The sequence below is a fragment of the Papaver somniferum genome, chromosome 2 (assembly GCF_003573695.1).
Source record: "Papaver somniferum cultivar HN1 chromosome 2, ASM357369v1, whole genome shotgun sequence".
NCBI lineage: Eukaryota > Viridiplantae > Streptophyta > Magnoliopsida > Ranunculales > Papaveraceae > Papaver > Papaver somniferum.
In genome coordinates, this window is record NC_039359.1 from 150,889,033 (window position 1) to 150,915,206 (window position 26,174).

General features: G+C 35.2%; 1 protein-coding gene and 1 pseudogene across 1 annotated transcript; both read right to left on the reverse strand.

Moving 5' to 3' along the window:
• Positions 1 to 9,029: 9,029 nt before the first annotated feature.
• On the reverse strand, positions 9,030 to 11,942 carry LOC113349450 (pentatricopeptide repeat-containing protein At2g16880-like). Its single transcript, XM_026593426.1, has one exon. The coding sequence runs from the start codon at positions 11,918 to 11,920 to the stop codon at positions 9,515 to 9,517; it is 2,406 nt and encodes an 801-aa protein (XP_026449211.1). The 5' UTR covers positions 11,921 to 11,942; the 3' UTR covers positions 9,030 to 9,514.
• A 7,611-nt stretch (positions 11,943 to 19,553) lies between these two features.
• On the reverse strand, positions 19,554 to 22,388 carry LOC113352243 (annotated as a pseudogene).
• Between the last annotated feature and the right edge of the window lie 3,786 nt (positions 22,389 to 26,174).

The window sequence follows — 26,174 nt, forward strand, 5'->3', positions numbered from 1 at the left end:
CGAGAACAAGAGAAAAGGGACACCTATTTCACCTCTTGACTGTTCTTGTGATCCAACAATCTTGAGTCTTCTTCAACAAATGAACAAGATGTTTACAAGATCAACTCCAAGGTAAAAGGTATGCAAAAACAATTATTCGTCATTGTTAAAAAAATTCTCGATATCAAGAATGAAATAGTCTTCTTCAACAAATGCACAAGATGCTTGCAAGATCAACTCCAAGGTAAAAGGTAATCAAAAACAATTATTTGTGATTACAACAAAATTCCCCGATATCAAGAATGAAATATACAAGATTCAAAATTCTATGGATGATTCCAATGATGAAGAAAATGAATAGAACTTTTATATTATTTTTTTTGTTTATATTAAATACTAGGAAAATTCTTATAAGAATTTATTAAATGAATAGACTTTTGAAAAGGATAACTGGGGTTGGTGTAGCAAAAATTGTGATTACATAAGTTATTTCCAACATTCTTCATCTTGCAAGTTTTTAAATATATTTATTCAAATTCTAGAGTTGTTGGAAGATCAACTTGAAATTTGTAATCATTATTGGTTTAATTATTGCAAGAATATTACGAAGCATACGTGCCTTTAAGTTTTTCCGTGAATCAAGCTGATATTTGATATCTGCTCAGAAGTTAAATCTATTATGTTTTTATAAAAGGAAAATAGAACAAACTCTTTGAGAATTTTCTCGCATTATTGATCTACTCGTGTTCACACTTTTGTGTTTTTACAGTTTGACCCACTCCATAAGATTTTCTTATGTTGAGTCATATAGATAAAAAATTATCTTTTTGTCCGTAACTAAGCATAAAGATTATTTTAATGCGATTTTCGGATACAAATCCATGTGATTTGTTAATGTCCAAAAAGAATCATTCTTTTTTATAAAGCGAGGTTACTCATGTTGTTCTCTTGGGAATGACATCAAATGGGAGAGAGTTCTTAAATGAACTTGTATTTAATTGCTATATCTTTGAAGCGAGTGTGGCTGTGGAATTTTTACTAATGAAATCATAGTTAGTGTTAGATTATTAGCGGATGCTTGTGATTGTCAAAACATGAATCTTTTTCTTTATCAAAATTTCTTATCGATTGGAAACATAAGTTTTCTTTCGATTTTAATGAAAAGAACTTAATGATTTATTTTCATGATCCATTTTTAAACCTGTTTTTCCGGAATTAACTAGAATTAGTGGATATCAATGTTTACGTTAACCGATTTTATACGAAGTTCATCATTTCGGTGAACATTTTGAAAGATCGGTTGAAGAAGAACGAGACAGACTATCACTGATCTTGTTGCATGCGTCAGGCGTAACCTACGGAAGTAACAATACAGCTTGTAACAACCTAGTTAGTTTGATGCTTACATGAGACTTCGCAGTCAACATGATACTCAATTGGAAATTCGACATTGATCCAATTGGAAACTCTATTGGAACTCCCACTTTAGTTCGTGAATGTACATTCAAAAGTATGAGAACGAACGAGAACAAGAGAAAAGGGACACCTATTTCACCTCTTGACTGTTCTTGTGATCCAACAATCTTGAGTCTTCTTCAACAAATGAACAAGATGTTTACAAGATCAACTCCAAGGTAAAAGGTATGCAAAAACAATTATTCGTCATTGTTAAAAAAATTCTCGATATCAAGAATGAAATAGTCTTCTTCAACAAATGCACAAGATGCTTGCAAGATCAACTCCAAGGTAAAAGGTAATCAAAAACAATTATTTGTGATTACAACAAAATTCCCCGATATCAAGAATGAAATATACAAGATTCAAAATTCTATGGATGATTCCAATGATGAAGAAAATGAATAGAACTTTTATATTATTTTTTTTGTTTATATTAAATACTAGGAAAATTCTTATAAGAATTTATTAAATGAATAGACTTTTGAAAAGGATAACTGGGGTTGGTGTAGCAAAAATTGTGATTACATAAGTTATTTCCAACATTCTTCATCTTGCAAGTTTTTAAATATATTTATTTAAATTCTAGAGTTGTTGGAAGATCAACTTGAAATTTGTAATCATTATTGGTTTAATTATTGCAAGAATATTACGAAGCATACGTGCCTTTAAGTTTTTCCGTGAATCAAGCTGATATTTGATATCTGCTCAGAAGTTAAATCTATTATGTTTTTATAAAAGGAAAATAGAACAAACTCTTTGAGAATTTTCTCGCATTATTGATCTACTTGTGATCACACTTTTGTGTTTTTACTGTTTGACCCACTCCATAAGATTTTCTTATGTTGAGTCATATAGATCAAAAATTATCTTTTTGTCCGTAACTTAGCATAGAGATTATTTTAATGCGATTTTCGGATATAAATCCATGTAATTTGTTAATTTCCAACGAGAATCATTCTTTTTTATAAAGCGAGGTTACTCATGTTGTTCTTTTAGGAATGACATCAAATGGGAGAGAGTTCTTAAATGAACTTGTATTTAATTGCTATATCTTTGAAGCGAGTGTGGCTATGGAATTTTTACTAATGAAATCATAGTTAGTGTTAGATTATTAGCGGATGCTTGTGATTTTCAAAACATGAATCTTTTTCTTTATCAAAAATTTCTTATCGATTGGAAACATAAGTTTTCTTTCGATTTTAATGAAAAGAACTTAATGATTTATTTTCATGATCCATTTTTAAACCTGCTTTTCCTGAATTAACTAGAATTAGTGGATATCAATGTTTACGTCAACCGATTCTATACGAAGTTCATCATTTCGGTGAACATTTTGAAAGATCGGTTGAAGAAGAACGAGACAGACTATCACTGATCTTGTTGCATGCGTCAGGCGTAACCTACGGAAGTAACAGTACAGCTTGTAACAACCTAGTTAGTTTGATGCTTACATGAGACTTCGCAGTCAACAGGCTACTCAATTGGAAATTCGACATTGATCCAATTGGAAACTCTATTGGAACTCCCACTTTAGTTCGTGAAAGTACATTCAAAAGTATGAGAACGAACGAGAACAAGAGAAAAGGGACACCTATTTCACCTCTTGACGGTTCTTGTGATCCAACAATCTTGAGTCTTCTTCAACAAATGAACAAGATGTTTACAAGATCAACTCCAAGGTAAAAGGTATGCAAAAACAATTATTCGTCATTGCTACAAAATTTCCCGATATCAAGAATGAAATAGTCTTATTCAACAAATGCACAAGATGTTTGCAAGATCAACTCCAAGGTAAAAGGTACGCAAAAATAATTATTTGTGATTACTACAAAATTCCCCGATATCAAGAATGAAATAGACAAGATTCAAAATTCTATGGATGATTCCAATGATGAAGAAAATGAATAGACCTTTTATATTTTTTTTTTGTTTCTATTAAATACTAGGAAAATTCTTATAAGAATTTATTAAATGAATAGACTTTTGAAAAGGATAACTGGGGTTGGTGTAGCAAAAATTGTGATTACATAAGTTATTTCCAACATTCTTCATCTTGCATGTTTTTAAATTTATTTATTTAAATTCTAGAGTTGTTGGAAGATCAACTTGCAATTTGTAATCATTATTGGTTTAATTATTGAAAGAATCTTACGAAGCATACATGCCTTTAAGTTTTTCCGTGAATCAAGCTGATATTTGATATCTGCTCAGAAGTTAAATCTATTATGTTTTTATAAAAGGAAAATAGAACAAACTCTTTGAGAATTTTCTCGCATTATTGATCTACTCGTGTTCACACTTTTGTGTTTTTACTGTTTGACCCACTCCATAAGATTTTCTTATGTTGAGTCATATAGATAAAAAATTATCTTTTTGTCCGTAACATAGCATAGAGATTATTTTAATGCGATTTTCGGATACAAATCCATGTGATTTGTTAATGTCCAAAGAGAATCATTCTTTTTTATAAAGCGAGGTTACTCATGTTGTTCTCTTGGGAATGACATCAAATGGGAGAGAGTTCTTAAATGAACTTGTATTTAATTGCTATATCTTTGAAGCGAGTGTGGTTGTGGAATTTTTACTAATGAAATCATAGTTAGTGTTAGATTATTAGCGGATGCTTGTGATTGTCAAAACATGAATCTTTTTCTTTATCAAAATTTCTTATCGATTGGAAACATAAGTTTTCTTTCGATTTTAATGAAAAGAACTTAATGATTTATTTTCATGATCCATTTTTAAACCTGCTTTTCCGGAATTAACTAGAATTAGTGGATATCAATGTTTACGTCAACCGATTCTATACGAAGTTCATCATTTCGGTGAACATTTTGAAAGATCGGTTGAAGAAGAACGAGACAGACTATCAATGATCTTGTTGCATGCGTCAGGCTTAACCTACGGTAGTAACAGTACAGCTTGTAACAACCTAGTTAGTTTGATGCTTACATGAGACTTCGCAGTCAACAGGCTACTCAATTGGAAATTCGACATTGATCCAATTGGAAACTCTATTGGAACTCCCACTTTAGTTCGTGAATGTACATTCAAAAGTATGAGAACGAACGAGAACAAGAGAAAAGGGACACCTATTTCACCTCTTGACGGTTCTTGTGATCCAACAATCTTGAGTCTTCTTCAACAAATGAACAAGATGTTTACAAGATCAACTCCAAGGTAAAAGGTATGCAAAAACAATTATTCGTCATTGTTAAAAAATTTCTCGATATCAAGAAAGAAATAATCTTCTTCAACAAATGCACAAGATGCTTGCAAGATCAACTCCAAGGTAAAAGGTAAGCAAAAACAATTATTTGTGATTACAACAAAATTCCCCGATATCAAGAATTAAATAGACAAGATTCAAAATTCTATGGATGATTCCAATGATGAAGAAAATGAATAGAACTTTTATATTATTTTTTTTTGTTTATATTAAATGCTAGGAAAATTCTTATAAGAATTTATTAAATGAATAGACTTTTGAAAAGGATAACTGGGGTTGGTGTAGCAAAAATTGTGATTACATAAGTTATTTCCAACATTCTTCATCTTGCATGTTTTAAATTTATTTATTGAAATTCTAGAGTTGTTGGAAGATCAACTTGCAATTTGTAATCATTATTGGTTTAATTATTGCAAGAATCTTACAAAGCATACGTGCCTTTACGTTTTTCCGTGAATCAAGCTGATATTTGATATCTGCTCAGAAGTTAAATCTATTATGTTTTTATAAAAGGAAAATAGAACAAATTCTTTGAGAATTTTCTCGCATTATTGATCTACTCGTGATCACACTTTTGTGTTTTTACTGTTTGACCCACTCCATAAGATTTTCTTATGTTGAGTCATATAGATCAAAAATTATCTTTTTGTCCGTAACTTAGCATAGAGATTATTTTAATGCGATTTTCGGATACAAATCCATGTAATTTGTTAATGTCCAACAAGAATCATTCTTTTTTATAAAGCGAGGTTACTCATGTTGTTCTCTTGGGAATGACATCAAATGGGAGAGAGTTCTTAAATGAACTTGTATTTAATTGCTATATCTTTGAAGCGAGTGTGGCTATGGAATTTTTACTAATGAAATCATAGTTAGTGTTAGATTATTAGCGGATGCTTGTGATTGTCAAAACATGAATCTTTTTCTTTATCAAAAATTTCTTATCGATTGGAAACATAAGTTTTCTTTCGATTTTAATGAAAAGAACTTAATGATTTATTTTCATGATCCATTTTTAAACCTGCTTTTCCGGAATTAACTAGAATTAGTGGATATCAATGTTTACGTCAACCGATTCTATACGAAGTTCATCATTTCGGTGAACATTTTGAAAGATCGGTTGAAGAAGAACGAGACAGACTATCACTGATCTTGTTGCATGCGTCAGGCTTAACCTACGGTAGTAACAGTACAGCTTGTAACAACCTAGTTAGTTTGATGCTTACATGAGACTTCGCAGTCAACAGGCTACTCAATTGGAAATACGACATTGATCCAATTGGAAACTCTATTGGAACTCCCACTTTAGTTCGTGAATGTACATTCAAAAGTATGAGAACGAACGAGAACAAGAGAAAAGGGACACCTATTTCACCTCTTGACGGTTCTTGTGATCCAACAATCTTGAGTCTTCTTCAACAAATGAACAAGATGTTTACAAGATCAACTCCAAGGTAAAAGGTATGCAAAAACAATTATTCGTCATTGTTAAAAAATTTCTCGATATCAAGAATGAAATAGTCTTCTTCAACAAATGCACAAGATGCTTGCAAGATCAACTCCAAGGTAAAAGGTAAGCAAAAACAATTATTTGTGATTACAACAAAATTCCCCGATATCAAGAATGAAACAGACAAGATTCAAAATTCTATGGATGATTCCAATGATGAAGAAAATGAATAGAACTTTTATATTATTTTTTTTGTTTACATTAAATACTAGGAAAATTCTTATAAGAATTTATTAAATGAATAGACTTTTGAAAAGGATAACTGGGGTTGGTGTAGCAAAAATTGTGATTACATAAGTTATTTCCAACATTCTTCATCTTGCATGTTTTTAAATTTATTTATTTAAATTCTAGAGTTGTTGGAAGATCAACTTGCAATTTGTAATCATTATTGGTTTAATTATTGCAAGAATCTTACGAAGCATACGTGCCTTTACGTTTTTCCGTGAATCAAGCTGATATTTGATATCTGCTCAGAAGTTAAATCTATTATGTTTTTATAAAAGGAAAATAGAACAAATTCTTTGAGAATTTTCTCGCATTATTGATCTACTCGTGATCACACTTTTGTGTTTTTACTGTTTGACCCACTCCATAAGATTTTCTTATGTTGAGTCATATAGATCAAAAATTATCTTTTTGTCCGTAACTTAGCATAGAGATTATTTTAATGCGATTTTCGGATACAAATCCATGTAATTTGTTAATGTCCAACAAGAATCATTCTTTTTTATAAAGCGAGGTTACTCATGTTGTTCTCTTGGGAATGACATCAAATGGGAGAGAGTTCTTAAATGAACTTGTATTTAATTGCTATATCTTTGAAGCGAGTGTGGCTGTGGAATTTTTACTAATGAAATCATAGTTAGTGTTAGATTATTAGCGGATGCTTGTGATTGTCAAAACATGAATCTTTTTCTTTATCAAAAATTTCTTATCGATTGGAAACATAAGTTTTCTTTCGATTTTAATGAAAAGAACTTAATGATTTATTTTCATGATCCATTTTTAAACCTGCTTTTCCGGAATTAACTAGAATTAGTGGATATCAATGTTTACGTCAACCGATTCTATACGAAGTTCATCATTTCGGTGAACATTTTGAAAGATCGGTTGAAGAAGAACGAGACAGACTATCACTGATCTTGTTGCATGCGTCAGGCGTAACCTACGGAAGTAACAGTACAGCTTGTAACAACCTAGTTAGTTTGATGCTTACATGAGACTTCGCAGTCAACAGGCTACTCCATTGGAAATTCGACATTGATCCAATTGGAAACTCTATTGGAACTCCCACTTTAGTTCGTGAAAGTACATTCAAAAGTATGAGAACGAACGAGAACAAGAGAAAAGGGACACCTATTTCACCTCTTGACGGTTCTTGTGATCCAACAATCTTGAGTCTTCTTCAACAAATGAACAAGATGTTTACAAGATCAACTCCAAGGTAAAAGGTATGCAAAAACAATTATTCGTCATTGCTACAAAATTTCCCGATATCAAGAATGAAATAGTCTTCTTCAACAAATGCACAAGATGTTTGCAAGATCAACTCCAAGGTAAAAGGTACGCAAAAATAATTTGTGATTACTACAAAATTCCCCGATATCAAGAATGAAATAGACAAGATTCAAAATTCTATGGATGACTCCAATGATGAAGAAAATGAATAGACCTTTTATATTATTTTTTTTTTTGTTTCTATTAAATACTAGGAAAATTCTTATAAGAATTTATTCTTACTTTTGAAAAGGATAACTAGGGTTTGGTATAAAAATTGTGATTACATAAGTTATTTCCAACATTCTTCATCTTGCATATTTTCAAATTTATTTATTTAAATTCTAGAGTTGTTGGAAGATCAACTTGCAATTTGTAATCATTATTGATTTGATTATTGCAAAAATCTTACGAAGTATACGCGCCTTTACGTTTTTTCGTGAATCAAGCTGATATTTGATATCTGTTCAGAAGTTAAATCTATTATGTTTTTATAAAAGGAAAATAGAACAAACTCTTTGAGAATTTTCTCGCATTATTGATCTACTCGTGATCACACTTTTGTGTTTTTACTGTTTGATTCACTCCATAAGATTTTCTTATGTTGAGTCGTATAGATCAAAAATTATCTTTTTGTCCGTAACTTAGCATAGAGATTATTTTAATACGATTTTCGGATACAAATCCATGTGATTTGTTAATGTCCAACAAGAATCATTCTTTTTTATAAAGCGAGGTTACTCATATTGTTCTCTTGGGAATGACATCAAATGGGAGAGAGTTCTTAAATGAACTTGTACTTAATTGCTATATCTTTGAAGCGAGTGTGGCGGTGGAATTTTTACTAATGAAATCATAGTGTTAGATTATTAGCGGATGCTTGTGATTGTCAAAACATGAATCTTTTTCTTTATCAAAAATTTCTGATCGATTGGAAACATAAGTTTTCTTTCGATTTTAATGAAAGAACTTAACGATTTATTTTCATGATCCATTTTTAAATCTGCTTTTCCGGAATTAACTAGAATTAGTGGATATCAATGTTTACGTCAACCGATTCTACACGAAGTTCATCATTTTGGTGAACATTTTGAAAGATCGGTTGAAGAAGAAAGAGACAGACTATCACTGATCTTGTTGCATGCGTCAGGCGTAACCCACAGAAGTAACAGTACAGCTTGTAACAACCTAGTTAGTTTGATGCTTACATGAGACTTCGCAGTCAACAGGCTACTCAAAAAGTCATGTGACGCAGATTATATTCTAAGATCTATATCCAAATTATCAACTGCATTATATCATAAAGGCTTGGTGCATAGCTATCCTAAACTCAAAAGAAATAAGGGAAGAATGTTAAGAAATACTAATCTTGTTACAATAATAGATGTTATACCATCACTAGTAACCAATTTCATTCCACTGAATCAACAAATATTGTAAGAAAATCTACTGCATGCGGTTGCTAGAATCTATTACCATCATCATGATTATTTCACAATAATTAGCAGCAACCTAGTAATCTCACAAGAAAAAGAAAAACGGAATTCACCTGAAATCTTCATAGATCGTGAGCTCAGAACCTACTTGATAAATCTTTGCAAGAAAAAGAGAATCCCGTTATAAACTTCCTATTGAGTTCCTATTTCACATTATTCCTCCACAGCAACATGGGGTTATGGTGAAACAGCAAGAATATGGAAGCAGCTCTTCAATAGCTTAGGCATTTGTATTGCTACATCGAAGCAAGTCATCAACAGCTTAAACATTTATATCGCTACTTTTGATGTGTTTACCTCCTCCAGATTATCCTGTCCATTAATAAAGGTGATATAGGTGGATTACGAGCTTAACACCTTGTTGGTCATTTCTTCCAAAACACAGTTAGCGTCTTTCAACTTCCCTTCTCTAGATGGCTCATAGATGGTCACTTCTTCCAAAATGCAGTTAGCTTCTTTAAAATCCCCTTCTTTACACAGCTCATCGATGTGCTCTGAACGTGTTGTATCACTGGAACAATCCTGATCTACTGAGTCACAAGCACCTACTACTTGATAATTCTCTTTCTGCAGTCCTTGGGAGATGGTTTCCTCCAGAGCAGCAAAACAAGCTAGAAAAGGTATTTTTCCAGTTTCATTGATCTTGGATAAACAATCTAGAGCTTCATCAGTTCGGCCATATTCTACGAGCGTACGTGCAATACCTTTGTAAGTATACCCATCAGGTCCTAATTTCTTCTCCTCCATTTCCGAAAGAAAATCCAACATATCTTCAATTTTGCCTCCTCTGCAAAGTCCCACAATCAGTGTATTATAGGTGATGGCATCAACAACTTTCTCTTTCGTAAACCAAGCATGAAAGAGCTTAATAGCCTTGTCTACTTTCTCTGCTTTGCATAGTCCGTGAAGAAGCATGTTAAATGTACTGAGATCAGTCTTGAACGACCCACTGACCATTTTGAAGTAGAACTGAAGTGCTTTCTCTACATCTTCTCCTTTGCAGTACCCATGAATCAATGTGCTGTATGTAACTTCATCAGGAACTAATCCACCGTCTAGTAGTTCATTTAATTTGGTTACCGCTTCTTCAGTCTTGCCCGCCTTGCAAAGCCCTCCAATAACTACATTGTAGGTCACAACACCAGGAAGGATCTCTTTCTTCTTCATCTCATCCCAAAGCTTCAACGCGCGATCCACATCGTTTCCCTTGAAGTAGCCCTTGATTACTGTACCATAGCTAACCTCATCAAGATCATAACCCTTCTCCGGGGCACGATAAATCAACTCATAGGCCTCTTTAAGTTTTCCCTCATTACATAGTATGCGGAGAACAATGTTGAGAGTAAAAATATCCAGCTTCAATCCTTGCAGAAGCATCTCATCGATTACGCCATAGGCTTCCCATATATCCCCTGCTTTACTGTACCCATTAATCAAAGTATTGTAAGTAACACAATCCGGAGAAACCCCACTTTCTTCCATCTTCCTAACCCACTCCCTCGCTTCCTCCAATTTCTCTTCTCTACACAACCCTTGAACAATAATATTATGGGTAAATACATTTGGCTTCACACCCTTGTTGCCCATTTCTTCAAAAAGTTTGATTGCTTCAGAGCTCGTCCTCCACTTGAAACATCCTTTGATTAACGAACAATAAGTAACCACATCAGGTGTGAATTTCATACTCTCCATCTGATCAAGAACCCTAAATGCCTTGTCAATCTTACCCTCCTTACATAACCCACTTATCAACGTATTATATGTAAACTCATCCGGCGCAAGATTACCCCTTATCATCAAATCAACAGTATCTGCCGCATCCTTCATCCACCCAATCCCACAAAACCCACTTATCAAAGTATTCAACGTACACCTATCAGGCGACAATCCTTTCGCCTTCATATCAAAAAGCAAATCTCTAGCCTCAATTAATAAACCCTTTTCACAATAAGCACTTAATATCGTATTATATGTCACATTATCAGGACAACACCCAAATTCATCACCCATCCTCATTTTCAACTCCATTGCATCCTGAAGCTTAGATTTCGAGCAATACCCTTTAATCATGATATTACAAGTAAATGTATCTGGAACAACCCCAAGTTTAACAGCCTCTCTAAAAACACTTTCACAAATTGAAATTGAGGAATTCTTACTTACCAAAGAAGCAAGCAGAGTATTACAAGTCCGAAGATTCGGACAATGCCCATCCGTTTTCATTTTATCAAACACTTGAAGTGCAATGTCTGGTTCATTCTCCTGCACATAAGCTCCAATTGCAGTATCCAAAAGAGATACACAAGGAGGTGGAACAAGATTAGATTTTGATGGGTGAATCATAGAATTGAGTAGGAGATGATTAGATTTATCTTTAGAAATGAATGAAACAAGTAATGATTTGACTTCTGGGAGTTTTCTGAAACGAATGAGTGGAGGAAGAATGAGGAGAAGTGATGGAAGAGTGTTTATGGGTTTTGTGAAATCTGGAAGATGGTGTTGACACCATTTGAAGAATGAGAGAAGAGTTGTGGGTTTTGATGAGAGTGGTGGTGAAGATAGTATTGATGGGATGGAAGATGGGTTTAGGTCTGGTATGTATTGGATCAGTTGTTGTTCTTGAGTTTGAAAAGAAGAAGAGGGTTTGCCAGAGGTCAGAACTGTGATTACGTTTTGCATGATTGATTGATTTAGCGGCGGCGGCGGTAGCGGCTGTGATGGTGGTGGTGGAGGTGGTTGTGCTTCCATTTCTGTTTTTCGCGATCAAAAGCTTCAGACTTCCAATTTGGGAATCCCTCTTCTACTTAGACAAGGGCTGGCTTAACATAGAGACTTCCGAAACTACCCAGCCCAATCATTTTATTCCCAATGATCAGTCCACTCCGAGCTTGTTAAAAAAACCGCAAATGCACCTAGCAAAAAATTTGTGCGGCGATTGTAACCCGGCTACAATGTGGTTCAGTGAATCAAACTTCATCTATAATAATTTCAGACTTATAAGCTTGTACCAATGCAAACAGCCAACTTTACAGTTCTGAAGAAGAAGTTTTTAGCCTTGTTATCTTTCTCTTTTCTTCTCAAATACTTACCATAAAGCATTGAAATATTGTCATACATTCACTAACACAATAAGCCAACCAAGAACACTTAGAACATGAAAAAATCAATCCATTTTATTGCATCAAAGGGAAGATATACAAAACTTGCCAACTTAGAGACTTACACAGAAGCAAGCCTTAACCTTAACCTTCACCAAAATTCTCTCAGTTTGAATCCCATATTCTCCTATGCCTTTGCACTATTTATACAACAACTTTAATGGACAAAAACCATGCACAACAGCTGCACACGCATGTGGCAGCCATCTGTCCCATAGGGAAGTTCCATAACCGCGAATAATTGTGCCAACTTGACCAGTTTCTTTCTCTAACTCGAACCATCCTTCAACACCTATTCTCAAGCAGTTATGAACACACCTTTTAGGATATAAACTTCCTCTATAACCGTTCTTCATTGTCTCACACCTTTGACACGCTTGTGAAGCCAATAACCAACTCAAACTCTCACCTGAGCCATATTTGCGCGTTACTGAACTTGGACTTCCTCCAATACTTAGCCAACATGTCCCTGTACTATTCTTGGCCTAAGCCAATGTACACCAACATTGCACTACAATTATCTCGACCATTTTCTTAGCAGTTTTTGGTTATTCCTGTGTCAGATGCTTCACCTATCCAATTTTTCTCGGCAATAGCAATGCCTACTCTTACATTACTAGCTTGTTTCCACTATCCAAGCTTTGGAAAACCTTGAACTAATGCATAGGCCAACTCTCGGCCAGTGCTACACTCATGCATCATCCTTGAGTTTGGGCCATCTCAATTCCATGGATATGCCTTAATGCTAACATCACATGTTGCATTTATCAACCTGGTCTTATATTTCATTTCCCTTAATGAAGCTTCATTATATCGGCTAATAAGCTTCGTTACTTAGACAATGTCCTTGCGGTGTAGTGCCACCTTTGTGTTTCACTGGCACTGTAGGGTCCCGTTATCTTAGCCCTTAACAGTCTATGCAGTGTTGCACCATCTTGGCTGAGCACTGACTTGGCCGGCTATGCTGAATCGCGCCATTTTGGCGCTTCACTAGCCTGACCGATCCTAGACCTCCCCCACCTAATTCGTTCAACATACTCGTTGAACGCGACCCAGTATAAACATTATAATTGTCTTATCTTTGCTGCATGCACTTTCAGAAACCCATATGAAATTTAGAAATATTAGTTTGCTTTTGCAAATCACCCTTAGCAAACTTCCATGCATTAACATCAACACCACTTAGCTATACTGGCTTGTTATTGATCTCATACACTTAGAGCCACTTCTCAACGTCGTGCACTACGCTTCAATTGTCACTCAAATCATGCATCAATACCCAAATGAAAACTTGAAATTCTTCGTAGCCAGTTCCCTTGAATCTAGGCCTAAATTCCATGTGAATTATTCACGCCTAAGTGTACGCACGAAATGATTTTTCTCCAACTGATCACTACGATCATTTCCATAGACTTTCGCCTCCCGTCTTTTTATTTTGCTTCTAACTCAACATGACAATGACTTATAAACGACTTGGCTTTCATTTAATTAATTTTGCTGGCATCTGCCTTGGAATGTTGTTCTCCATGCCCTCCGTTCAGCACGTCACAAAGTGCATAGAGGTTCCCTTTGCATAAGATACTCGAATTTAACAATTCATGCCTCGCAAGTTCTGATTATGCAAGAATCATTCAAGAACTCATTTCTATAAATGTGACCACTATGCATAAACTATTTATACTTAGGCCATTTTGCATACCTGAATCAGAAACATGCGAGTTTGCTTTTCCTAACTCTCTAAAGCAAAACTATTGAGTAGCACAGCCCACCTAACCAACTTTTGGACATAAGATGGCTAACCTTTTAGCTGTCCATACGCCATGCCTTCAAAGTAAATATGTCTCCAACTATTTCTTTGAATTGCATTACTTTATTTCATATGGAAAGAGTGTGCTTTTATCTAGGACATGTGTTTTACCTAACCCATGTTAGCTAATTGAATGATTCCTTTTTTGCTGCATTGCTTGCATTGTCGCTCCCCAAATAGCAATATCATTTTTGCATCAACTAGGGTCCTTGTCCAATGCTTTCCCTATTAGCCTTCACCTTGTCCCACTTTTGCATACGTTAAGCTAAGTATGTTACTGCAGCACTTCCCCATGAACTAGCTTTACATCGTAAATAAAGAAGCAAGACTTTATAAAATAAAATACCTTCATTCATTACTGCTCTCACATAGTAAGATCATGATTGATCCACTGATCATTTTAGAAAGCTAAAACTTCATTAACAAAGAAAATTGCTTACACCCAAGCAAAGCCTATACAAACGTGAAGACTCAAATAGAAGTTTGTACAACTAACCTCTATAGACAGAGTTTGAAACAACCAAGCTACATCAAACAAGCTCAGAAAACACCATGTTTTATTTTATAGAAACACTCCTTCTTGTCCTATCTTAGTTTCTGCCTTTGTCGAAGTGAGCAACAACTTCGCTATGAGGTCTCTTCCTCGTACCATCACTCCGGCCTTCACGAGTCTTGATAAAATGACTTCCATAATCATCCCCAACTGATGCATTGAGTTGCTCCTTAAGTGGACAACTTTTAGATAAATGTAAACCTTTGCAAATGAAACATCCCATATACTTCTAGGATAAAGGGAATAGTTCATCTTCCTTTGGCTCATGATTACGCTTACTGCCTACAGATTTTTCCTTTCCTTTTTCCCTTCCTTCACAACTTTGCACATCATCAGTTTGTGTTCAACCGGTAAGATCTCTTACCGCTTGAATAACCATCTTGATACTCTGAATTTGCGTTTTTTGAGTTCATCAATGACCCAAGAACTTGCACCAGACAAAAAGTGGAACATCTAATATTCTTCACTCATGCCACACTTTTCTTGCACCAATGCAAGGAAATTCTCATCATAGGCCTGTGATGTACCCGCCATCTTTAGCTTGCATAAACTTTTTCTTGCGTACTAAGCATCATTGCTCGGCCAAAACTGACATCTCAGTCCTTCTTTCATGTCATTCCAAGACATATGATTGGCATAACCATCAGCTTCATCTTCTTGCTGCATAGTTCTTCACCAAACCTTGACATCACCACCTGGGTAATTGCATGCGAGAGTTACCATTTTTTCATATCCAATTTCATTCACAACACGCCTCAACAACATACAAGAAATTCTTAATTTATCATCTCTGGAACTTCTATAAATTCTTGGCTCGGAGAATCGAATAAAGTTTTATGCATTCACGTTTTTCCCTATAAACAGGCTATCATTGATTAACCTGCGAGGATTGCCATCTCCTCAGTCATTAGCATCGCATGACCTGTGAGTATGTTCTTCAAGTCACTAAATTGTCCCTTCAATTCAGTCACTTCAGCATTGGTTTCGTAATTCAACAAGGCTGCATCAGACACCTTATCCTCGATTGCACCTACTCTTTCGTCCAATTCTTTGAACTAATATGATGTTCTTCCTTCAAGTAATTTTATCCTGCCATTTTCTTCAGAACAAGAGGAATATCTAGGCCATTAAAACTCATGTCTATGGTTATATTTCCAAGATCATCGTACTCCTTTAATTGATCAAACGTACCCGGTAATTCTTCGTCGATCATAGTGCTATTAGAACCCATTTCTAATGCAAATTATCTAAATTCAATGCACCAATTAGTTGTTCACAGAAAAAAAAATTTAAGAGAGAAAGAAGTACCTATGTATTATCCAACAAATACACTTGAACTGCGTACCAAACACAGCTCTGATACCTGAACTACCACACCCGCAAATGCACCTAGCAAATTTTCAGCGCGACTTGGTAACTCAGCAACAACATGGTTCAGTGAATCAAGCTTCACCCACAACTGTTTCAGCCTTATAAGTTTCTACCAATGCAAACGACCAACTTTACAGTTCTGAAGAGTAAGTCTTTAGCCTTCTTATCTTTCTCTTTTCTTCTCAAATGCTTACCATAAAGCATTAAAATATTGTCATACATTCACTAACACAATCATCAAACCAAGAACACTAAGAACATGACAAAATCAATCCATTTTATTGCATCAAATGGAAGATGTACAAAACTTTCCCATTTAGGGATTTACACAGACTTGTTCCTCTTGAACCAAGCCTTAACCTTCACCAAACTCTCTCAATTTGAGTCTCACAATCTCCTATGTAAGCCTACTGAATTTCATATATAGTTGCACCATTTATACAACAAATTTAATTCCCCCAAACCGTGCACAACAGCTACACATACATGGGACAACCATCTGACCCATAGGGCAGTTCCATAACCGCCAATAACCGTGCTAACTTGGCCAATTTCTTCTTTAACTCCAACCATACTTCAACACATGTTCTCAAGTAGTTATGAACACAACTTTTAGGCTATAAACTTCATATATAACTGTTTTCCCTTGTCTCACATATTTGGCACGCTTGTGAAGCCAATAACCAACTCATAACCGCCACATGAGCTATTTGCACGTTACTGAACTTGGCCTTCCTCCGTTACTCATCCAACATGACCCTGTACTTTTCTTGGCATGAGTCAATGTATGACCAACATTGCACTACAATTATCTCAGCCACTTTCTTAGCTCTTTCTGGTTATTCCTGCGTCATATGCTCCACTTAGTATATTTTGCTCGACAATAGCAATGCCTGCTCTTGCATTACTAGCTTGTGCGCACTGTCCAAGCTTTGTCCAACCCTGAACTAATGCATAGGCCTACTCTCAACCTATTCTACACTCTTGCATCATCCTTGAGTTTGGGCCAATTCAATTCCATGGATATGCATTAATGCTAACATCTCATGTTACATTTTTCAACTTGGCCTTGTCTTGCCTTTCCCTTAATGAAGCTTCATTGTGTCGGACAATAAGCTTCATTACTTGTCCAATGTCCTTACAGTGTAGTGCCGCCTTTGCGTTTCACTGGCCCTGTTGGGTCCCGCTATCTTAGCGCTTAACAGTTTATGCAGTGTTGCACCTTCCTAGTTGAGCACTGACTTGGCCGGCTATGTGTATCGCGCTATCTTGGCGCTTCACTAGCCTGACCGGCCATAGAAGGTTAGAACAGTATCAAACAAAAATATTGAACAGTAGGCCGGTGCTCATCGTAGAGACCGCATTTTTTCATTTGCTATACCAGGTGGCGTTTTTATTGAGCGGTCATGGGGAGAGCGACAATGACAAACTTTTCATCGCTAGCGATTTAATATATGAACCTTGACATAAAGTATATTACGGACGATAGATTCAATATCACTAAGGTTCGATTCACTCCCGCCTATAATAAAAGCACACCTTCCACCATTTCTCTTAAGACTTTCTCTTATTTATCTTTCTCTATAACTTCGTAACGGAAATATTTATGATCCCTTGTTCTTATATATCTCCAAAATTTCTATTCTTTTTTTTTCTGCAAATGAATCATAAAAAACAGAAAAGTCAAATATCAACTGGTACGTCGAATAGTTGATTAAACTGTGAATATGATAAAGAATGGAGTGTGCTGTGACCAGGTCACCCACGTGATAGTTATAGTAAGATCTTCTCCAACGGAATGTATGTTAAGATAAATGTCTAAGTTCACATAGGATAGGCATTCATTTTTCCTAAAATCCTTCTCCGACCCAATTTTTTAAATCAATGTGGAGATGACATGGCTTAATTTTTGTTAGACATTTCAAGGTGAATGTCAAGTTTTTAGACATTTACCTTCACAATTTCAAGATATCCTAGTAAGCTTTTGCTTAACTAAATTAATTTCTATATATTAAATAACCATTTTTAGCTCTAATAAAATTTGAATATTAATAAAAATGAAATTTACATTTAATTCATAAAAAATCACAACAACACCATTGAAGATGAACTATTTTTCCTCCTTAAACTTAAGGAAAAAATGGAACGAGGATGTCTTGTTTGTGTTGCCACCTAGGAAATAAACACCCACCAATGGAGAAGCTCTAAGGGTGCACATTTGAACCCTGATGTCATGTCTAAAATTTGCACACATCCCGAGACCAAATTTAGAATATAAAATTATACTTATTATTAGGCCGACCGAGCGATGCGGACGAGGACTTTATATATGGTGACTTTGTGTCAATGTGGGATATGACTTTTTTTTCTTCCAATTTGACACAAAAAGAGTGGATTTGGGTGGTTTGGTGTCATACCCTGGAAATTTCCAAATTACATCTCCCTTTTATTAGAATTACTATAACTCTTTATGTATTCTACTTTTTCAAGGATATAATTGACAACCAAACTTTAATATAACATATCTAAAAGTCCGTGTTTTGAAATTTTACAAATTTTATCTTGTTGGAATGGTTTTAAAAGAATTTAAGCAATGAGTACAAACGACAATATCAAATTTAGAGTTATTACCAACAATTCGGTGGTGTTTATCATTTTAGGCCCAATTTTCAAAAATTAAATGTATATCCATTATGCAAACCACCACAAAGGATACATAATACTTTATGTAGCCATATTTTGGTTTATGCATCAACGTACTTTCCATTACAACTACTAAAACGATGTACTCCTTCCGTTTCAAGAAAAGTGATACTTTCAGTTTAGGCACAATTTTCGAAAATTGAATGCATAGCCATTATGCAAACCACCACAAAGGATGCATAACACATTATGCAATCATATTTTGGTTTATGTCGTTTCATGAAAAGTGATTCTTTCACCCCGTTTTAGGAAAAATGATACTTTGACGCCGTATCAGGAAAAATGATACTTTCGTGCCATGTCAGGAAAAGTGATACTCTCGCGTAGCCGTCCCACCGTGGCAGCGACCATCTAGTTTATTTTTTTTGTTATTTTTTTCTTTTTCCGTATCCATATCCCTATATTTTATATTATTTGCTCCTTAGTCCCTCTAGTAAATTAAATTCTGGCTCGCGCCACTAAGATGGTAACGGGCTTGGGTGATCAATTTAGAAGAAGGGAAAGAAACTGGCATGCACACCCTTCTTGAAAAAGTTCTTATTATGCCCAGATTTGGCGTTTCTTCTTCTTCAAAGTGGCAAAGAAACGTTTTACATTATTAATTGAATGTAACAGGTTCTTGGAATAATGAGTATCCTCACTTCCTAAACCTAAATTTGTAACCTTCTTTCAGTTTTAATGCATCTGTTTTTTCTTAGGAAAAGGAAAAAAAGAACATATAGCTATCTTGTGTACATCACACTAATAAATCACACTCATCTGAAAAATCTCTTCTTTCTTCTTCAGCGTTCAGTCTTGTTTGTTCTTATATTTCTTCTTAACAAAAATACCAGGGCCATAAGTCGAAAGGACTATGTCAACAAAGAGAGGAAACCGTAACAAACCAAATAGTAAGACCGGGATACTCGCCAACAAGGTCACAGGAATGTAAGCCCAAGTAACAGTACCATTAAGAACAATAACAAGGGTTGCTCCAAAAGCTGTCATCATAGTCGCAATAGAGACAAAGAGAGAAGCAAAACCAAGAATCAACTTTTGCGGTAATGACTTCAAAAAGTCTCTTTCACCATAACGCGATGTTAGTACTGCAAAGAACATCAAAACAGAAGTACAGGAAGCAAATAGTGTAACTGCATCAGCATCATAAAGACATAGAAATATAGAATGTCCTTGTTTTTGAGAAGATGGGCGTTCCTGTATCTCCATTGTTCCCACCTGGTACTGTAAAAACGGCTGCAAACATGACCGTAGCAATGAGAGTTGAAACAACCATACACGCTTGAGATGTTTCTTTCAGCCAAGCTTCTCCTTCTTTAACCAATGCTTTATGTTCTTCTCTAAACACGTCTCTAGGTTTTTTACCATCGTTATTCATCGCCTCTCTAAATCTTGGTTGCACCAATTCCTCCACCTCCTACATATATTTTTGTTTTATTGATTATATTATCAATATACATATGAGTAAAGAAAAACGGCAAAAATCAAAGTTAGCAGTCATACCAGGACCACTGTATCTCCCTTTGCATTTGTAAAGCAGCACCGGACACTCTCTCAAGCTGAGACGGAGGTGCCAAAAATCCAGCAGAATGCAACAGGTTGTTACCAGTGTCGACTATAACACTAGCCAAATCATTCTTTTCACCCATCTGAGATATGAAGTTATATATATTGTATTGCCTAGCTAGAACAGCTTCTCCAAATAATCCTAGTCTACCTTTGTTGTGCGATATACTATATAGCAGCTGCGGATTTGAGTTAATAAGCTCCTTGAAATACTCAATAATCCCAAAACTTGTTGTATCAAATATTGCATCGTATACTCTAGCGTCCTTAAGTTGCTGGACATTCAGGTTAGAAATCTGAGGACAAATAACTTTTAGTAGCTCAAGGGCTTGTACATGTATCACCTTCTTTTCATATATTTGTTTGACACCTGGAACTATAGAATCACAATGGTTAGGTGTGATTATTTCATGTGTGAGTGTTGAAATTTGCACTCCCTTTAATCAGACATACCTAGTCGTGCAAGAGCTTTCCAAACCCGTCCATATTCTCTAACTGAAATGATGTTAGATGTCAGAAACCAGTACATTTTCAATCATTATGCACCCCATGAGTCATAAATCTCAGCCATGAATATACAGTGGTGAACACGAGACGACCTGAAGTGAAGAAAGAGCGGAAAAAAAAGACGATAAAATAAGATGTTTTCATATGAAAATCACCTTTGATGAATTTTTCCACGTTGGGCTCTGATCCTATTTGTATATTGTGCTGGCTTCTGTCAATAACATCCCGGTACAAATAGTCAAGCTCCACAGGAATGGCTGACAACCGGCCACATCATAAATTTATTCCAAAATGAAGTTAGACATTATTTTTTCCTTCTTTTAACTGTTTTTCAGAGAAGTTGCACTGGTTTGTACCAAAATAGACTTAAAGATAAAGAGAGACTAACATGCGTAGATGAACTGCTGCCAAAATGCATGTCGATTTCCACTTGGAAAAGCCGAAGGTTTTCTGGCTAATGCACTGATGATAGTCATTCCATCAGAATCTTGAGCAGTCGCCAATTGGGGGTAAAGTTGCAGTACATCCAAAGCAACATCTGTAGAAATGTAGTATTGACGCAACAGCCTATTGCAATGAAGTACTACTCCTAATCAACGAATTACCTTTAATCCTTACCATATATATTAGCCTCAATTGCATATGTCAGAAAAACAGCACCATTTTTACCAGCTTTAGGATCTAATTCTTCCTTGGGGGTCACTGAGTATAGATATCGCATTAAATCCTCATGGCCGTTAATTGCAGATACAGCAAGGGGAATGAGATTGTATTTATTTTGAATTCGTAACAAATTGCTATTCTTTTCAACCATGAGCTTTGCAATTTTTGTGGATCCTTCTATTGCTGTTAATGAAAGAGCAGTGAAACCAGTATGACTCTTTATTTCCAATGCTTCTTTTGGCATCAACTCAACTAATTTTTGCACAAGATGTACACTTCCGGAGTTTGCAGCAATATGAAGAGTTGTATCTCCTGTTGATGTAATTCTTGCACTCACTGCATTCGGGCGGTCTTCTAGGTATAATTTTGCACTTTTCCAGTCATTTTTAGCTAGAGCTTTGTATTGGGCGACATGCAAAGTATAATTGTTCTCTAAAAAAAAAAAAAAAAATCCTACATAAAAATTTCAGCATAAGTTAAATCCTGCAAATCGAATCAAAAGGACTATAATTAGAGATGGATGGCAGTACCTTCTTCGTCAATTTGTTCTGTGATTGCTGGATTACCACTTGTGTCGTTTGCAGGTTGTACCAAATTAGAATTAGCTGTTGCTAACCTCTCCCAAGCTGCTTTAGCGGAATCTTCATAAGTAATATGAGAAAGCATTTCTGTTCCGCATGATAGCTTAATCACCTGAAGTGCCATAGAATTTTTCAACATCCAAGTTTTGAACGATTCATCATCATCTGGCTGAGAAGGTATCGGAGGTTGAGACTCAGTTCCGTCAACGATACTCCATAGACCTTGACGTTTTAAGTAGTTTTGCATGCAAAGTTTCCAGTTTTCATAGTTGCTGGCATATAAGATAGTTGCTGTTGCAGCTGCTTCCATGTTTTGTATCTCAGGCACCGGCGAAAGAAGAAGAGAAATTAGATTGCTAATAGATAATTTGTACTTATGTTATCACTAGCTCATATGACATCATATAATGTGAAAACTCCAAGTCTTGTGCACATGAAATGAGATTCCTTAGCTTATACTCGACTAATTAGATTAATTAACATTAAAAACCTGATTATGATAAACATAGTGGAATATGGAGTCCAACGACTACAACGAGCCACTCACTAACCCCGACGTGGTTATTGTCTTTGGTGTTTTTTTTTTAACGAAAGCCAAACTTTATATTACATAAACATATTACTTTCATCATTATTTGTGTAAGGAATTACTAAGTCAGGTGGATAACCCCACCACTTTCCACATAAATTCTGTTTTCGAGCTACCTTTGCTAAAGCATCTGCAGCTTTATTACAAGACCTGTAAACAAACTCACAAGACCACATAGGGTAACTATTACATATATTAACACAATTTCTACGAAGTGGTAAACACTGCCACTGACAAAGACTAGTTTGATGCTGTAAAAAGTTACTGATACTCAGATTGTCTGTCTCAAAAATGACATTAGACCAGCCATTTGAAGCTGCTATTTGCATAGCTTTTAACATAGCCCAGGCTTCAGCTTGCTCAACATTTATAGCTCTTTTCAATGTTCCTCTTCCCATGACATAGGCCCCTGCAGAATTTCTAGTTATAATACCAATACCAGCTAACAAAGATTCAGAATTATATAAAGCATCAACATTTATCTTTAAGAACTGCACAGGAGGAGGAACCCAAGGCAGATGTAAGATGTAGTTCTGTAAATGATAATGATCATGAGCAACAAATGAGGTATCTAAATGATGTTGTGCCCTGTAAGAGTTTATCTGATGTATGAAAGTTCGATGATTGAGTGTTATATTGCTGAAAACATCCCTACATCTATGTTTCCAAATGAAGTGCATTATACAGAGAGCTAAGTGTACAACTAGAGGTGTGTGTTTGATAGTTATATTCGAACCCTTAAGCTTCCAAGTCTGAATCCAGGAGAGAACCGAGGGATGCTGCACAATGGAAACGAACTGATTAGGAAAAAAGTCTTCCATATAGCTTGAGAGAAGGAGCAATGAAGTAGCAAATGGTCCAGATCTTCAGATTGATTCATACTACACAGAACACATATTTTATCGTCAGCATTCAGATGCCTAAAGATGCGAGCTTTCACAGGTATAGCATCATGTATTCCTTTCCACATAAAAATTTGAAACTTGTATGGTACTTTCAATTTCCAGAATGCTAACCAAAATTGCTTAGATAAACCCATTGAAATATCCATATGCAAATCCTTTTCACAAAGCATCTTGTACGCTGAAGCAGTTGTAAACATGCCAGTACTAGTAAAAGGCCAGACCAACTTATCTTCCTGATCTAATTGTAAAGGAATAGTGAGAATAGAGTTCATCTGGTCTGCAGAAAATAAATGGCGAAGAAGCGGAATATTCCATTGCAGAGTGAGAGGATCAAATAGTTCCGAAACCCATTGAATATTACTTGTATTCAGATCACTCCAATCTTGAATTGCAGTATGCATGGAAGGAATCCATTGGCAGTCCAGATATTGATGCGAGTACCATTACCTACTTGCCATTTTGCATTTCTAAGAACAATTTCAAGCCCAACACATATACTCTGCCATACCCAACTTGAATTGTTAGTTTCCGGTGGAGGGAAGAATTGCAAATCATTATGAGGAAAGTATTTACCTTTCAACAATTTTGCCCAAATAGCATCTTGATTATGTAATAATTGCCAGGCCAATTTCGCAAAAAGAGCTAAATTGTAATTGGTTAAATAGCATCTTTGGTGTTTAATTGTTAAGTTGAACGAATAAAATCCTTTCTTATAAATTAAAAAAAAAAAAAAAAGAAAAAAAAAAGTTGAACGAATCTCTACCAGGCACCAGCTGTAATCTCGTATGAGAAGAAAATAAATGATGGGCCGGGAAGGGGCAGATGCATGAAACGCCTGTAATCCTGAGTTGTAAGTTGACTAGTTTTGCACCGTCTATGTTTAGCTTATGATAAATCTCGTTAAACTCATAAATTCCTAAAATAAAGTATCCAACAAACAAATCAAAAGTAATGCAAAAAATTACTCTCTCCGTTCCTTTTTGACCCGGCCAAATTGGGGTATACCCAGATTAATTGGGGTATATCCATTTTGTTCCCAACCATAATAGAGGGTTAAGGAGTGTCTAATATGTGTAAAGTTACATAATTACCCTTCTCCTAATAATAACCAAAACCACCCCTTTTGGGTTTTAGATCAAAACTTTGTTAATTTCTTTCCTTCTCCTTCATCATCAATCTAATGATGAATTCCTTTCTCCTACTCTATATTTCATCGTTTTCAAATGAAAAAATATCGTCGATTATAAAATTTTTTATTGTCGATTAATCATTTCAAACTCATTCTAGTACTTTGTTTTGTTATTTGAATGACAAATTAGATCAGAAAATTTGAAATTGTTGAATTGTAGTTTCACAGTCGGCATGGTATTTGTTTGTCGAGCATGCCGACTTTTCATATTTAATTATTTTTGGTCGGAAAGCTTATAGGATGAATAGCATGCCGAATTTTCATATTTATTTTTAGTCGGCAAAGTTATAAGATGAATAGCATGCCGACTTTTCAAAGAGTTTTGTTTCTGAAAGTAATATTTACAGGGTCGGCACGGTCTTCATCCTTATACCTTGCCGACTATAGTTTAGTCGGCAAGGTTATGAAATTAAAACCTTGCCGACTAATTATGCATTTGTAACACCTTTCTCTGTATGTCAAAAATCTTATAGTCGACAAGGTATTTTTTGTCGACCTTGCCGACTATAAGGTAGCTGGCAAGGTAAAAAATCAATAAGATGCCGACTAGTGAAACATTTACAATAGTCTCCTGTGTGTCACAAATAATAAAGTCGGCATCTTCTTCATTCACCGACCTTGCCGCCCGGATATAGTCGGCATGTTACTCATCCGAAGACCACGCCGTCCAGATATAGTCGGCATGTTCTTCATTCGTCGACCCTACAGACTTTTCATAGTTTTAGAACTGAAAGTGTTGATTTCTTCTTTAGTTTTGAGTATGATTTCACACATCATCTTTGCAATCCCCTTTTTAGAAGTGTTTGGGTAGTATGTTTTCATTTCCGTTGCAAAAAAAATTCTCAAAACAAATTTTTTCATAAAAAATCTTCCCACATGAGTTCAATCAAAAACAAAATTTGATAACTTAAATTCATAAGTTTTTTAATCTACTTAATTAATTCATCTAAACTCAATTAATTAACCTGATCAGAATTTTTAGTGTTAATTAAACAAGGATATATTAGCCATTAGAAAATACAAGGTTAAGGGGTAGCCTGTTTTACTTCAAAATGACCTGGCTTTTGTCTCATTAGGTATACCCCAATCAAGCCAGGCTTTTTAATAGGCTGGTTTTGTTTTTAGAGAAATTTAAGGAAATTAAGAGAACTAATCGTTGAAAGTGGTCCTCATGACACTTGTCAATAAAAGAAGTGAAGTGAAATGGTCCCATGACACTTGTCAGCAAAAGAAGTAAAGTGAAATGGCCTACATGACACATGTCATCAAAAGAAGTTAAGAGAAAAGTGGTTCCAGAAAATTAAAGCAACATTTGATTTTCCCAATTAGGAAACCAGCCTATTTTTTGAAACATTTATTTATAGAAACCATCATATTAAAAAGGAACGAAGGGAGTAAAATATTATTAGAAAA